This window comes from Dendrobium catenatum, unplaced genomic scaffold, assembly GCF_001605985.2.
Source record: "Dendrobium catenatum unplaced genomic scaffold, ASM160598v2 fragScaff_scaffold_671, whole genome shotgun sequence".
NCBI lineage: Eukaryota > Viridiplantae > Streptophyta > Magnoliopsida > Asparagales > Orchidaceae > Dendrobium > Dendrobium catenatum.
The window spans coordinates 551,115-564,852 of NW_021319133.1; the positions used below are offsets into that span (position 1 = coordinate 551,115).

Consider the following 13,738-nt stretch of genomic DNA (forward strand, 5'->3'; position numbering starts at 1 on the left):
CAGGACTCTGCCAGGAATAATTTCTCCTCTTATAGAGCTCAAAACATTTTTTTTTTTTTGGACATTTAGGCCATTTAAGGCAAACTCACACACACAACGCATACACATGGACTCGAACCTTGGACCTCTTAGTTGAAAGCCTAAGCTCTCAACCAATAGGCCAAGGAGAGTTGTGTGAGTTCAAAACATAGAAAGATGAATAGTCTGCACTTCAAAACCTTCTTAAAAAGACACTTTGTTCGGCCTTCCTCCTCCATTCCCAGTCCTTTATTCACGCCAACTTTTCCACCCCAAATCACTCCTCTCTCTCTCTCTCTCTCTCTCTCTCTCTCTCTCTCTCTCTCTCTCGTTCTTTATTTCTCTCTCTCTCTCTCGCTTTCTTGCTCTACTTCCCATTACAGGAAACACAGAACCCCCAAAAGTCCTTCACCTTCTCCTCAATTCCCTGCTCCCTTTCCCTGCTTCTTCTCTCTTTACTTTCTTCTCTTCCCCACCTCGAGGAAGAGAAAGTTGAATTGGTCAAGAAGGTATGAAACATCTCTGCTCCACTGACAACCTTCCCTCTCTCTTCACTCTCCTTCTCCATGACTTGCTCTCACTTTCCTTTTTCTTGATTTCTCACCCTCTTATCTTAGCTTATCTCCTTCTCCTCTCCCCTTACCTCCTCAAACTCCTCTTCTTCCTCTACCCCCTCCTCTTCTCCACCTTCCTTCTCCTCCTTGCCCTCCTCACTGTCACCTTTCATCTCCATGACTCTCCTGCTGCCTCCCCTGAATTCCCTGTAACCACTTGCAGTGCAGTCCTCAACTTTCTCCGGGCTGAACTTGTTGCTGATGAAGCCAAATGTGGCTTAATAGAGCAGATCTGTTCGATCGTTTTTGTCGATTCCCAGCTCTGTTCCTACCAAATGGAGCCAAACGATGACTTTAGCTCAGGTAACCAAATCAATCAACCAGAAAGTTTTTCTCAAAACTGCAACCTTTTGGAAGATGCCAAACATAAAGAGGACAGAGCAGATAATTTGAGTGAGAAGACAGAGGAAAAGAATTGCTCGGATCACAAACATCTTAAAGAGGAAGAAAGCAACGCCAAAACCATTCTTCAAAGCCGAAAAGAACACAGCCGCAGACCATCAGAGATCCTTCAAAGAGATGGCTCAATGAGGAAGGACAAAGAGTGGAAGAGGACTCTGGCTTGCAAGCTCTTCGAGGAGAGGATGACCTACAAGCTTTGTGAGGAGAGGAAGGTCGTTGAAGGCGCCGAGGAGATGGATTTGCTCTGGGAGGCTTATGAGATTGATGCAGGGAAGTCTGAGAAGCTTAATAGGAAGGAGAAGGATACTAAGAAAGCAGTGCAGGCAAAAGTGAAAGAGGAAGAAGAAGATGATGATGATGATGCAGAAGAAGGGATATCTGGGCAGCTTTGTTGCTTGCAGGCATTGAAATTGTCAGCCGGGAAGATGAATTTGGGAGTGGGGAGGCCAAGCTTGGTGAAGATATCCATGGCTTTGAAGGGAATGGCTGTGTTTCACAGAGCAGGAAGGAGGAAGAAAAACCACTAAATGATTGTTCTGCTTAGACGCTTAGCAATTAAAAATCGCCATAGTGACAGAGGACAAATCTCCATGTTCAGTATAGTATGTTAAGATGTATATGATATTACAAATAATTTCGATCGTATTGTCTTCGTTTAATTACTTTTCATTTGGTTGCATATTTTTTCTTTTATTTAATATCTAAAAAAATAAATTTATTTAGTTAATAAATAATAGAATGATATAATATAAGATTTTTTTTATTAATTTATGTTCCTAAAATTTTATTCGGAATAATTTTCTTATTATCGACTCTCTCTCTCTTAGTTTTCTCTCTCTCCAACTCTCTAAAGCTGAAAACTTAAAAAAAAAAAAAGTTTCAAAGGAAAACGCAAAGCTGTTTTGCGTGGATGATCCTTTTTAAATTTTATTTTAATAATGCTCCTTTTTTTAATTTAATCTTTAATAATGATCCCTTTTAAAATTTGCCCTATCTCTTTCTGTAATTTGTCCTCCGAGAAAAACGCCTTCACATATTTTTGTTTTTAGGCTTTGAGAGTTTTGGTTTGCTGGTAAGGGGATGGTAAATATTTAAAATATAGGAGATTTTAGATTTTGGGTGTTTAATTTGATGAAAAAATATATATATATATATAATATAAATTTTAGTGATTTTTTTTTTACTCTCTTTTTTGAGAGAATTTTGTTATCAATGCAAGCTAACAATATTGTTGACTTGTTGATGCCCACATGTCACCTATTGCCAACCAACCCGACCTTAAATAATTTTTAATCAAATTAAACACCCAAAATCTTTTTCAGCAAACCAAACACCTCTAAATAATCTTTTTCTTACATTCGACCTAATCTTAACTCATGGATGTCTGTTCAGATGTTTCTAATTTGAGAGAAAGTCTCATCATGAGAAATGAATCAATATAACAACCAAACCCAATGTGATACTTACATGATAAGCACATTAAGATGAGGAGAAACTCAATTTTATTTTTATTTTGCTCAATATCATATATTTATACTATCAATGACAGTGACCCATTAAAGATACCATTGATTGATTAACCTTCATAGTTGTTTTTTATTTCTTCACTATGTTATATATTGTAGTGATCTTTGACCATTGTTGAGTTAACTAATAGTTGATCTAGGTTGATGTTGAGATTAGTTATGATTTGATAGACTGGATTTGCTGATTCTCTAAATTGAGGTTGGAGGAAAATAACGTAAGATGCACTTTGAGATATTCCTTCGTCACTATGTCACTTTAGAGTGTTGATGTAAACCCCCTATCAATATCTCAAACTAACTTAGACCTAATGCTCTCCAAGTCATGTCTAACTTGGAGACTTTTAAAAGTCAACATTGATCTATTTTTATCCTATTAGATATGAACCAAGTTTGGTCTGCTTCTTGGGCTATTAGTTTAAGCTTATATAGCTAACAATCCTATTCTAATCATATTTAGAGGATATCCCTGACTTACAATAATGTAGCACCAACTTTTATATATCTAATTTTCATCTATCAAACTCAAAATACGATCATATTTATATCCTTCTAATCAAAATCTTTTTAATCTTCTAAAATTTCTTGTTTTAGTGCTGCACCTCAACAATCATCATGATAAGTCTTAAAAATAATGGATCTTTCATATGGACACTTCTCAAATGACATATTTTTGTTCTAAGAATGTTTGACATGTTATAATGATAGTTTTCCATATCATCCACATCTCTAGGATTGGTGATCCATGCTACCCATGCTCTCATATGTTAGTCTTATATTCCAATTATTATATCTCCACTTGATTGTCCTATAGTTATAATCTAACACTTGATCTTCTTTTAGCTTAACAAGTATTCCATGATCTGATCCACCATACTCCTCAAGAGGACAAACATTGATTTCCTCTTACATCCTAAGGAGTGGAAATTCAATAGAACCATGCCACATAATCATAAATTTCCTCGCCACCACAACATTAATGGCTTCTTAGTCACCTAAATATTTATCCCTCTTTTATCTTTAAAATGAATCATTGAGAACTGAACTCACTATGTAATTGGGAGTGTAAGAGTTGAGGGAGCTTGAACTCATTATGTCCATATAATGGACAAACTAAAAAGGTTGAGCCAGTAAAAAATCTTGGGTGTAGATTTCTCTTTTCTCCATATTATTTTTTTTATTCATTCTCTCTAAGATATTTTTTGCAAGACCTAGCTCTTACATTAGTGGGGTAAAATGACTTGAATGTTCACTTTCTCCTTCTTCCCCTCTTCCTTTCTTTACATATGAAACCCCTAGATAGATCTTTAGCCATATCAAAAGAGTCCCTTTTCTAAGACTTTTATCTAATTCATAATCATGATTCATGCAATGATGATGTTTTGACACTCATTAAATGTGTTATTTTATCTTCCCTCTTTAGTGATAAATATCTCTTAGGGTTTACTCTACTAAAATATGACTTCTTCTTTTTTTTTTTACTTTCTTTGCTGTTTTATCCAACATCCATGCTTTTCTTGAGGGTTCTCCTTTGCTTTTAATTTCAATATATTGATAGTGCTTCAATAGAGAATATATATACCATAAATCGGGAGCTTAAGGTGCAATATCAACATTCAAAAGTAGAAATGAGAATTTCTCAAATAAGTGAATACTTGAGGGTGGAAATTTGTTGAACTTCTTTCATGTTGAGTCCTTGAAGCTGATGACTAAGATTTTAAACTTGATTGCATATGAGATGTTTATTAAGGAAATAATATCTATATCTGATTAACATGATCAATTATCTCTTAGCACATCTCAAGTTGAGCAGCCTATAAAGTTATCTTATAGACATTTTTTTAGTATTACTAGCAAATTTATTTAGTAATTCATCACAAAATATGTGTCAACTCCATTGAAAGGTAAAAATATAATCAATGAGGATAATTTATTTCACAATTCTAGTGGGTCAGGAAGTAGTCACACCTTAGAATTTCCTCTTCGTTTTGATTTTACATCCCAAATTTTTTAGAAATGGAGTTTAACAAAATTGTAGATTTTCATTCTTGAAAATAGAGCAGCAACTTATATATCACCTGAGAGATTATCTAATCAAGCGCAAAATTTGATGCAAATTTTATATCAAAAAGCATTATAGTATTTGGGCGAAAAATTTGAAGAATTGATTAATGAGAGTCATGAGACCATGAGATGAGAATAATTTAATAATTCCAATATCTCTTGGATCTAAGTCCAAATGAGCTTAAATCAAGCTTTGAAAAGTATAATTAAGATTATTTGATGGTTTAAATGTCCTCTAATCTATGTGACATTATAGTCAAAAAGACATCTCAACATGACAATCTTAGTAGTCATTGATTTATCATTTCAAGAGCCTTAAGGCATTGAAATGCTCATAAAATAAAATAAAATAAAAGAGGAAATACAAAAATTGTTCAATGCAATATTCATATTTTTTTATGGAAATGACTGTAACACTACATCCCACTAAAAATCTATAAATAAGTCATGTTTTTATATATTTAAAAATGAGTTTTTGTTGTGGAGAATTCAAATATTTTAAAAAGTATTGGAGATCTTACTTCTATTTAGAACCTTAATGAGCAATTTTTAGGATTTCACATGTTTATGTTTCTCCTTAATCTTTAGTGATAGCCCTCCATGGTTATTGTTTGACCGTCATCTTTTGTCCCCGATTAACGTTGACTATCATCATTGTTTATCCTCCAAAAGTTATACCTATCACCTTTCTCGACATGCGCTCGGACGTTACATAAAGACCGATGATTATATTATCATGATACAGCCAAAGGACAACATTGTTAGGATAAAATTAAAGAATAAAACATGACCAATTTGATTTGGTGTGTTCCATTAAATTGTTAAATTATTAGTTTAGTTATGTGGTGAAATTTTAAGATTCTTTTATTTTCATCTATTTATTCAGTTTTTATTTCTTCTAAATTAAGAAAATTAAAAATTGATATGTGATGGCAATAAATTGACCTTGACCATTTAATTCCACAAATATTTTTTTTTAATTCATTCAAAATTGAATCAAATAAATCGAACTAAGTTTTAAGTCAATTCATTCAATTTAGAAAATAATGTAATCAACTTTAATTTCTAAAAGAGAATTTGTTGAATTAATCCTTGAATCAAATTGATCAAATGCATGCCTCTAATTACAAAGGTATACAAGCAAATTTTTTTTTCAAACAACAAAATATTTCTTAGTGATTAATACTAAACATATTTGCAACACAAATCTTATTTTCTTCCAAAGCATGAAACTACTATTTTGCCCTTAATGAAGTTCAATAAAAATAGCTGACCTTCATGACCATTTATATAAATTCACTTAGATTTTGGCTTCAAACTTCTTTTTTCACACTTCTCCTTTAAAAATGAGAAAGGGTTAAATTTCAAAATAATTCCTTAACTATTCAAATATGGTCATTTTAGTCTCATAATTATAACGTAGTATCAATTTAGTCCATCGATTATACAAAATTGATCCAAAATAATCCCTTTGAGTCTAAATTGTGATCAATTTTATATTACAATTATAACAAGGGTTATTTTAAATTAATTTTAAATAGTCAAGAGACTAAGGCTTCGTTTGATACGACTTTCTTATTGCTTCTTAAAGCAACTTTATAGTATAAAAATTTTAATTTTTGTACTAAAAAGCTGCTTTAAGAATCAATAAAAAAGCGGCCCCAAACCTAAGGCTTAGTTTAGGATGACTTATTTTATTGATTTTTTAAACAGAGTTTTATTAAAAAAAAATTAATTTATGTACTAAAAATTTGACTTAAAAAACAACAAAAAAGTCATCCCAAACCAAGTCTAAATTAAGGCGACAGGATACTCTGAGACTAAACTGATCATATATACAGAAATAATTTGAAGATTATTTTGAAATTATTCTAATTGAGAAAATATGATAAATATATATTGATGTGTTGATTGAATAAATATATTTATTATTCCTAAAATAACAGAGCTGATCTTATGGAAAAGCACTAATAAGTGATTTTCACTAGTTGATTCACTCACGTAATTTGTAGTTATTTTTCCATATAGATTAGATAGATAACGCCAAAGTAGCACTCATTTTATAGCATTAGATAAAAGCTGCTACAACACAACTCTCCTTGGTCTATTGGTTGAGAGCTTAGGCTTCCAACTAAGAGGTCCAGGGTTCGAGTCTATGTGTTTGCGTTGCGTGTGTGAGTATGCCTTAAATGGCCTAAATGTCCAAAAAAAAAAAAAAAAAGCCCAAAAAAAAAAAAAAAAAAAAAGCTGCTACAATCTAACTTTATTCTCTCTACATCACAGCTTCTTAGCTTCTTCATGTCTATGCTTTAGGAGACATCAATCAGTGAAATGGAACATTTTTATACTCCCAAAATATTGCTTTATTTGCTATTAGGCCCATTGGAGTGACATTTCAACCAACCATGGCCTATTTTAGTGATTCAATTTCAACATAATTAATTGGCATGAATTTATGCCTTAAAATTATTACATGCGGAATTCGTGTCTGGACTTCAATGAAATTTCGTCACGTCATTTATACACAGTAGTGTGTATAACTTATTTACAGTGTATAAATGTATTGTATACGCTACTGTATATAAGTGACGTGATGAAATCTCATTGGAATACAAATGTATTGGACTCTGCGTGTAATACTTTTTGCTAATTCAGAGCTTTCTTTTTTTAAAATCTTTGGATGAATGATATGTACTTGTATTATACGCATGCCAATAATTTTGGAAGGTTATATATTTGATGGAGAAAGCATGAAAAGTAATAAGAGTTTCATGATATATAGTAAAATAGAAGTAGTGTATTTTGAATACTTTTGGAGATGTTTAGTATGATAAGCAGCATTGAAGTAAAGTATACTATTGAAATGAAATGACAATAATACTACTAAATGAGCAATCAAACTTAGAGTAAATTTAATATTGCTACAAACATACTTAACATTACGATTAATGTTTCATAAATCGAAAATACAAATGAAAAAATTACAGCTCAAAATGTTTATATATGTAACACAAAGTAACTCCAAAAATATCTAGCTATTATAACTCAAAATGCTAACATTTTCCACAATACAAATCATTTTCCTAACTCTTTACACATCCATTCAACCTTCAACTCCGTAGATTTCTAGAGGAAAGATTGTATCATTGTCCAATTTTTTGCAATATATTCCTTTCTTCAAAATTAAAGTGAGAAAGAGCAGGTGGACTTCGGCTTCATTTGGGACGGCTTTTTGACTGATTTCTAAAACGGAGTTTTAATACAAAAATAAATAAAAAAATAGTACTAAAACTCCGTTTTAGAAAGCAATAAAATAGCCGTCCCAAACGAAGCCTTCGTGGTTTCAAGTGAAAAATAAAATTAAAGTGAATAAGAGCCAATCAAATGACTGATGCCAAAGATTTCAAGTGAAAAATAGTTTCCATTATAGCAAAATGCAATTTTTTTCATCTCAAAATTCACAGGACAGCTGGACTTCATGAGAGCACAGAAGAACGATCCAATCTTTTCTTCTCTCGTAATAACTAAGTCAAATAAGAAACAAGATAGGAAGAGATGAACCCTAGTAAGCAAAGCTAGGAAGAGACGAATGGCAGGACTTCACGAGACGCATCCGGACGGCTGGACTACACGAGCGATAAACCATATATGCACCCGAAGAGGAAGATGGACGAGCACGCATCTGAACAACTAGAATTCGCGAGTGATAAACCATGCACCCGATGAGGAAGACAGACGAGCACGCACACGAGCACAATAGGTTTGCACGGGAGCGGAATTTTATGAGGAAGAACGACACTCTGAGCTTGCATTCTTGGATTTCTTTCGTGAAGAAGAACACGAACACAAAGAGTCTCGCGCCTTGTCCCCACATTTAGGGCTGCAAGCGAACCAAACGTTCGACGAGCTACTCGTTGTTCGGTTCAATTAAATCTCGTTTGTGATTGTTTAATTAGCTAAAGAAACAAACTTGAACAATATTTTAAATACTCGATTCTTAAATAAACAAACTTGAACACTAATGCGTTCGGCTCATTTATGTTCGCGAACAACATCATTTGAAGTTCGTGAACAAGCTCGACATTAAGCTCGATAAAATCTTGATTTGTGTTCGATTTTGAACTCGTAAATAAGCTAGATAAAAATAATTAATATTTGACTATAAAATTAATAACTATAAATAAGCATTGCCTTTGTTACATAGACAATTGCTTTTATTATAAATGTGTTTGTTCATAGATATGTTCATGAACATATTTATTTGATAGTTTAAAAAAAAAATTCATTCAATATGTTTGCGAACAAGCTCGATAAGCACTAAACGAACGAACATGAACTGAACATGAACCGAACATGAACACTAATTAATTTAAATGAACCAAACATGAACACAAACAATAAAGCTCGAACAAACATGAACCAAACTTGAACAAGCTGATATTAAATGAACACAAACATGAACACTCACATACTCGGCTCGGCTCGGTTCATTTGCAGCCCTACCCACATTATAGAGCTTGGTATCCGAAACTCACCCCGATTTAAGCAAGTTTGGAATACACCAAATATAGACCATCTAAGGAATTTTAAATACTTTGCTCATTTACTTTACATTTATTTTATACCATACCAAATACAAATAAATTTAAAACCCCCATATTTATCTTAGGGCACTATCTAAATACAAGCAACCAAACATCCCCTAAAGGGCTTTAGTGATAATATAGTTTTTCTACTCCAAAATATCTAATATATTATATAAAAAATTCTCCAAAACTTGAATATATATGGAATCTAGATTTAAATTAAATTAATTTTGTGAGTCATGTTGAGGCAAAATTATTTAATTTCATGTGAAAAAATTATTTTACGAACATAAATATTACTTGTGAATGATAATTTTATTATGTTGACAATCATACTTATTTCTAAAATAAAAAATTTAAAATTATAGATTTTTCAATGGAGGGAAGCATAAACCATAAATCAGAGTGAGTTATTTGCAGATTTTTTTTTTATTGAACAGCCGATGCTCTAAACTGTGAAGATAGGACTGAGAAGAGAGAGAGATCGGAGATCAGAACCTGGCAATGGCGATCTGGGCACAAACCCCTCACCGGCTTTCGAATCCAAACCCTAACTTGTCGCTTCGATCTTCTCTCCTCCTCGCCGTCGCCGTCTCCATATGCCTCGTTTGGGGAACCCTCTTCCTTGTCCCCTTCCACTCCGCCCGCAACGCCGCCTCCACCTTCTCCTTCTCCTCTGCCAACATCTCAACGGATCGATTCTTTCTAAACCTCCGATTCCCTCACCGCCGAGTCCTCGCCGTCAAAACTGACCCCCTTCGAGTCCGCATTGACCAGATCCGGAAGCAAGCCGCCGACCACGCCGGTCTCGCTTCCGCCTACGCTTCTTACGCCCGCAAGCTCAAGCTCGAGAACTCCAAGCAGCTCCGCCTCTTTGCGGAAATCTCCCGCAACTTCTCCCTCCTCATCTCTGACCACCGTCATCTCCTTGAAGATGTAAGCCCTATCGACGAGCCCTCCCTCCGTCGATTCGAGCGCGATGTTAAGGACCGTATACGCGCCGCCCGGACCCTCATCACCGACGCCAAGGAATCCTTCGATAACCAGCTCAAGATCCAAAAGCTCAAGGACACGATCTTTGCCGTCAACGAGCAGCTCACTAAGGCCAAGAAGCAGGGCGCCTTCTCCAGCTTGATTGCGGCCAAATCCATTCCCAAGAGCCTTCATTGCCTTGCAATGCGTCTGATGGAGGAGCGGATCTCCCATTCCGACCGCTACGGCGACCCAGAATCGCCGCCGCCCGCACTTGAGAACCCTCGGCTCTATCACTATGCCATCTTCTCTGACAACGTTCTCGCCGCCTCTGTTGTCCTCAATTCTGCCGTGAAGAACGCTAAGGATCCGTCGAAGCACGTCTTCCACGTCGTCACTGATCGGATGAACCTTGGTGCGATGCAGGTCATGTTTAAGCTCAAGGACTATGCCGGCGCCCATATAGAGGTCCGTGCCTTTGAGGATTATAAGTTCCTCAACTCCTCTTACGTCCCTGTTCTCCGGCAGCTTGAGTCAGCCAACTTGCAGAGGTTCTACTTTGAGAACAAGCTCGAGAATGCGACCAAGGACACAACCAATATGAAGTTTAGGAATCCAAAGTACTTGTCTATGCTTAATCATCTCAGGTTTTATCTTCCAGAGATGTACCCTAAGCTGCACCGGATTCTGTTCTTGGATGATGATGTGGTGGTGCAGAAGGATGTGACTGCTTTGTGGAAGATTGATATGGATGGAAAGGTTAATGGTGCCGTGGAAACTTGCTTTGGATCGTTTCATCGTTATGCACAGTATATGAATTTCTCACACCCGCTGATCAAGCAGAAGTTCGATCCGAAAGCATGCGGATGGGCTTATGGGATGAATTTCTTTGATTTGGATGCATGGAGGAAGGAGAAGTGCACTGAGCAGTACCATTACTGGCAGAATTTGGTAAGTGAGACTCTTATGTTTTTTCTTTTTGGTGCTGATGGCTCAAATTATAAAATCGAGAGTGGAAAATTGACATAGGTGATTTATAAATGTGTATATGAAGTTCTTGGGCTCAATTTTTTCTCTTAGGGCATCTCCAATCAAACTCCAACCGCTTGAATGGCATCGCTCGCGAGCTCCAGCCGAACGGTAAAACTTACGCTATTTGGTTGCGGATGAACAGTGGGATGTCAAATATTGGCGTTGCACTGTTCATCCTCTCTATTTTTCTATCTCTACCGAACTTGCCGAAGAAACGCGCAAAAGAAGAAAACGACCGTTACCTTCACAAAAGGGGGGAAAATGGAGTTCGATTGAAGATGAATCACGGCATTTTGGAGTTAAAAATGAGATTTTCGGTTGGAGATGCCCTTATATTGATGTTGTCAAACTTTGAAGGTCACTAAGTTTAATTTATTTTGCAGAATGAGAATCGTACCTTGTGGAAATTGGGGACTTTGCCTCCAGGTTTGATCACATTTTACTCCACGACAAAGCCGCTGGACAAATCCTGGCATGTGCTGGGACTGGGTTATAATCCAAGTATAAGCATGGATGAGATTCAGAATGCTGCAGTTGTTCATTTTAATGGAAATATGAAGCCATGGCTTGATATTGGTATGAACCAATTTAGGCCACTCTGGACAAAGTATGTTGATTATGATAACGAGTTCATTCGGCTCTGCAATTTCGGAGCGTAAAGCAGAATGTTCTTTCTCAAAGCTGCTGTGTAGAGAATAAAGCACAGAAATGGGAATTTAATCAGTAAGCAGTCGGTATTTTTGTTCTGTTGCAAGTGTCCTAATCAGATATTAGCTCTTATTCTTGCTTAGAAATGAATGCAATCTGATCCTTATAATCTCCTCAGGGCTATCCTGCTTCTCTTTATAGAAGCTTCTACTGTTTTTGTTTCATTGTGGAATCTTGAAGACCATGTACATCTGATGTCAAACTCTCAGCTTTATAACCATCTTGAACTTGGTAATGAATTTTGGGGCCGTATTTCTGTGAACTGCCCCCTCTTTCAGGATTAATTATTTTGTGGGGACGCTCAACGCCGTCCATAGATCAATCAAAATGCGTCACGTCATCCATACGCTCGGTGCCGCTGACGTCGCATTTTGATTGGTTTCCGGACGAAATTCTGCGACTGGTCTCCGCACATAATAATTTCTTTCCTTTCAATAATCAGTTTCTGCAAAACTGAGATATACCGGTGATGGTGAAAATCCTAAAAGTTTGCAGCTCATCGTGATCTATTGATTGAGAGATCTGTCTATCAATCAAGAGGTCTTGAGTTTAAACTTTATTAGCCTAAATGTCCTGCAAAAAAATCTAATAGTACAAAAATATTCGCTTTCATTATATGCCAAGCAATACAGTTTCAGAAATGGCAACATACGCCTTATAATTAAAAAAAAAAATAATAATCTCTTTCCAGATAATATCATCTCTGTTAAAATTACAATATAGCTATCCAGAAAGAACCTTCTGGTTGTGTACGGATATTTGTGTTACCAAAATTGAAAACTCTTAGATAAAATTGTATGGTTTATGTACATCAGTTACAAAGAACAATAAACTCACAGCTATCCTATTCTGCGTTTGTATAAACCCAAAAAAACTGCTTACAGTAAAGTTTTCTGTCTGGCTGGCTCTTTTTTACCCTATGCAGAAAATCGTCAAAGTGTTTACTGTTAAGTGAGATATGGGGATGTGAAGAACAAAATTCCACAGAACAATTATATATAGAGTTTTAAGGGTTTTGGAGCTCAGTTTCAGATAGAATGGGTTGCTCGGAGTTAGAAGTGTCACTCGTATCCTTGGTCATGTGGAGAAGTAAAGTTCCTGAGAGAATTACGAAAAAACCACAGATTTCTGAAATTATTTGGGTTGCATTTTGAGAGTCCCAGTCCTGGATAACCAATACAACACAATTATCAATTTATTTGATCAAACAACAATGCAGTTGAGCATCTGAAAGATGCATTAGAAATAAATAATGGAAACAAAAAAGAGACGAGGCTGAAATTAGTGTTTTTGCATGCTGAAAGAGAAGGAGAGTAAGAAGAATTTGGTAATCTTCACATATTCTCTTTTTAGTGATCTTCACATATTCAATAGAGTTTGGTTCTCATCAAATACCCTTTGGAGTTGGGTTATCTTCTCCATATAAGTGATGGAGTTGAAAAACTTTGATGGCTTCTAGATAATCTTTGATTCAATAATCATATTTTATGGGATGAGAGTTAGCAATGGTTACCTTAAACATAATCATGCTAGCAAAGATAGTGAACAAAGTGAACATCACATAGTAGACGGGTGATACCACAGCGGTGTTGAAAATATCCAGCGCCTGCACAAATGATAAAATCATGTTAAAAACTGGCTCAGCAAAAGCATTATGAAAATTTTAAGAGCAAAGGGTAAACATCTTATGCGTGGATTTGTTTAATTTGAAGATAATGAGCTCTAAAAAACAATAATGGCGTGCAGAGGGATTGGACCAAAGAGGATTAATGTGTCCAAAGAACTTCAGATTGTACAAGACTAATGATATCCTTCAAAA

At 35.4% G+C, this 13,738-nt stretch overlaps 2 protein-coding genes across 2 annotated transcripts; both read left to right on the forward strand.

The window, feature by feature from the left end:
• The first annotated feature begins 379 nt into the window (after positions 1-379).
• On the forward strand, positions 380-1,693 carry LOC110105663. The gene has a single exon (XM_020835258.2). It carries the CDS (start codon positions 530-532, stop codon positions 1,559-1,561), a length of 1,032 nt encoding a protein of 343 aa, XP_020690917.1. The 5' UTR covers positions 380-529; the 3' UTR covers positions 1,562-1,693.
• Positions 1,694-9,656: 7,963 nt separating this feature from the next.
• LOC110105660 (galacturonosyltransferase 8) lies at positions 9,657-12,181 on the forward strand. The gene is made up of 2 exons (XM_020835254.2): positions 9,657-11,130; positions 11,595-12,181. The coding sequence occupies exons 1-2, from the start codon at positions 9,712-9,714 to the stop codon at positions 11,868-11,870; spliced, it is 1,695 nt and encodes a 564-aa protein (XP_020690913.1). The 5' UTR covers positions 9,657-9,711; the 3' UTR covers positions 11,871-12,181.
• The last annotated feature ends 1,557 nt before the right edge of the window (positions 12,182-13,738 follow it).